The sequence below is a fragment of the Mauremys reevesii genome, linkage group 4 (genome assembly GCF_016161935.1).
Source record: "Mauremys reevesii isolate NIE-2019 linkage group 4, ASM1616193v1, whole genome shotgun sequence".
Classification (NCBI taxonomy): Eukaryota; Metazoa; Chordata; order Testudines; family Geoemydidae; genus Mauremys; species Mauremys reevesii.
Genome location: NC_052626.1, coordinates 147,798,958 through 147,802,036, shown reverse-complemented (window position 1 = coordinate 147,802,036; position 3,079 = coordinate 147,798,958). Strand labels below are relative to the sequence as shown.

Sequence of the window (3,079 nt, the reverse complement as noted above, 5' to 3'; positions counted from 1 at the left end):
CTCTTCTTATGTAGGGGACACAAGTAGAAGGAACCAGAGAATAGCAAGATTTCTAAGGCCATCACTTGGTGAAAATATCAGAAGGCAGGACGGGATGGGAGGTCATATGGAAAGATGGAGTTTGAAAACAATGAAAGGGACTAACTCTCTGCAGAGCTTTGAAAGTTTGCTTGAAAGACATGTTTACAGTTGTATAGGGGAGTGCTTCTTCAAAACTATTTGCAGTGGAGAAGCCTTGAAATACCACTGGGAGCTCATTAACCAGGCAATGATGCACTGCCACTACATATTTATTTTAAATGTTTCTGTGGTGACTTCACAACAAAGAGAGAGAGAATTTTTCCCAAAGATCTTGTTGGGTCTTAGATTTTGCAGAGTGAGGGATGGAGACGGTCTTAGACCTGAGGCTTTGTGAGTTGGGAGAGTGGTTGATGTGAAAAGATTCCTGAGGGCTGCCTTGACCAAACCACTTCTCCAGTTTACTACTTTGGCCTTGGCAGAATTGACAGACAGCAAAGGACATCCTAACACAGGGCTTGTAAAGATGTTAGGATGAAATTTACAAAGCAGAAAATACCTATAGCAGAGAGAAACTGATGACCTTGTAAATGACCCTCATCAACTTCTTACTGTTGTTCAGAGCCAAACACCTTTGCTACCGGAGCAGGTTAGAAGCAGGAAAATAAAACCCATCACCATGCAGGTAAGTTTTGAGTTCTGCAAATACAACGCATGTGAGTTTTCCAGCAAGGCTGAGTATTTAATACTGTTCTTTTCCTGCTTAGCTCTACCAATGTAAAAAAAAAAAAGAAAGAACTTATTAGGATTCATTCCAATCTAATTCCCCGCTCCATCAATCAGTCTCCAACTAATTCAGCTAAACTATGATGAATGCCTCTAAAATCTTCATTGCAAGCTTCCCTCTTGAAAACTCTTCATATTATTTAAATTTTAGTTTTGAAATGTATACAAAAGGTTTCTTAGATGCTAGTCTGAAAGGAAAGACCATCCCCACATCATTTTTAATCAATTCCTGCTTATGACCGTACAGAAATGCTTTTTTTTGAAGACAGAAAATTTAATTCCAGTCACCTCACATCAAATGGTAACACACAAAGGGTCAAGTTTGCTAGGAGGCTTCAGCTGATTTCCACCACTCTGGTGTCAGAGTTAACGGGTCAATCAAAGAGTGTTTATGGCTACTTTGCGTTTTTGGAGCAGCATTAATAATCTAAAGTGTATCCAAGAGTCCTGCTTATAAATTAATGTTTCACTTCTAGTTGAAATTGGGGTTTTGTGTAAAGCTTGTAAAAATTCTCCACTGAAACCATTTTTTTCCAGTTAAAATGGCTTTTCAACTAAATGTAAATGTGAAATAATTCTGTGATGAAAATAATCAGAGACCAGTTTTCAAACATTGGTTACTTAACGAGGTAACTCAATTTCATGTTTGCATGCACAAATAAAAACTTTTTTGAGCATTTATGTGCTAAGATGCAAAGGTAAGAGATATGGTTATCCTTGCTTCAAAAATGGGATTTTTGAAGGTGTTTAACAATGCAGTACGAATAAAATAGAATGAGTATCATGGAAGGCCTGATTGCAAAGCGTAGTCAAGGTTAAATTTTTCACTTCCAGTGAAAGTCTTTGATGATTCACTATGGGGGAAGAATAGAATGAATCGGCTTCAGTGTTTCCACTCTAATTATTTGGAGTATATACTGTTCATGACAATATGCAACTCAAGCCAATTTCCTCTAGTTCCTTGAGTGACATAGTGCTCATTTTCATTTTTGGACAAAGTCTACCACTTCAGTCAATGCATCTTGACATTCATCTTGTCACCGGTCAATATCTGTTGATTGTTCCTCTCCTTGTTTTGTGTCATGGCAGGTGGATTAGCGGTATCCCATATATCTGTTATTGAAACTGAGTACATGGAGCCCACACAGAATGTGACTGAATTCATCTTTTTGGGACTTTGCCACAATGAGATCTTACAGCCAGTGTGTTTTGTGTTCTTTGTACTCCTCTATATCGCTACTGTGCTGGGAAACCTTCTAATTATTGCCACTGTAAAGAAGAGCCAGAATCTGAAGTCTCCCATGTATTTCTTCCTCAGCTACCTGTCCTTTGTAGACATGTGTTTTTCCTCTGTCACAGCCCCAAAACTGATTGCTGACTTCTTCGCGGAGAGGAAAACCATCTCCTTTGACGGCTGCATAGCACAGCTGTTTGTGTTCCATTTCTTCGGGTGCACTGAAATCTTCCTCCTCACAGTGATGGCGTACGATCGTTACATCGCGATCTGCAAACCCCTCCATTACACAACCATCATGACCGGGTGTGTTTGCGGCTCCCTTGTGATGGCTTCATGGGTGGGTGGCTTTGTGCATTCCATAGTTCAGACTCTCCTGACTATCCAGTTACCCTTCTGTGGGCCCAACGAGATTGACCACTATTTCTGCGATGTGCAACCTTTGCTGAAACTGGCCTGCACTGACACTTATCTTGTTGGCGTCATGGTCATTGCCAATACCGGGATGATTTCCCTGACCTGTTTTGTTGTGCTGGTTGTGTCCTATGTCATCATCTTAGTCTCCTTGAGAACTCGCTCCTCCGAAGGTCGTCGCAAAGCTCTTTCCACCTGTGCTTCCCATATTGCTGTAGTGATTCTATTTTTTGGGCCATGTATCTTCATGTATTTAAGACCTTCCACCACCTTCTCAGAGGATAAGATGGTGACGGTGTTCTACAGCATTCTAACCCCGGTGCTGAATCCCTTGATCTACACCCTGCGTAATGAGGAGGTGAAAAATGCCATGAGAAAATTAGGGAGCAGAAAAGCGACGCTCGGGGTGAAATGAAAAATGGGATGTGTGGAATGATGGTAGTTCTGCCAAGTAATGCTATTCATCAGGAATTTGAGAGAAAAGAGATTTTAATATCACAGGTGTTCAGTTTTTCTGTGAAAATTCCCAATGATTTTCTCCGAATCCTGCTATGTGTAGCCTATAGGATTAACCTGCTTACATATATATACTATAAGAAAAGTTTATATATAATAATTATATAATCA

The 3,079-nt window shown here is 40.2% G+C and overlaps 1 protein-coding gene across 1 annotated transcript; it reads left to right on the top strand.

The window, feature by feature from the left end:
• Window positions 1-1,937: 1,937 nt before the first annotated feature.
• LOC120403455 (olfactory receptor 4S2-like) lies at window positions 1,938-2,867 on the top strand. The gene has a single exon (XM_039534524.1). It carries the CDS (start codon window positions 1,938-1,940, stop codon window positions 2,865-2,867), a length of 930 nt encoding a protein of 309 aa, XP_039390458.1.
• The last annotated feature ends 212 nt before the right edge of the window (window positions 2,868-3,079 follow it).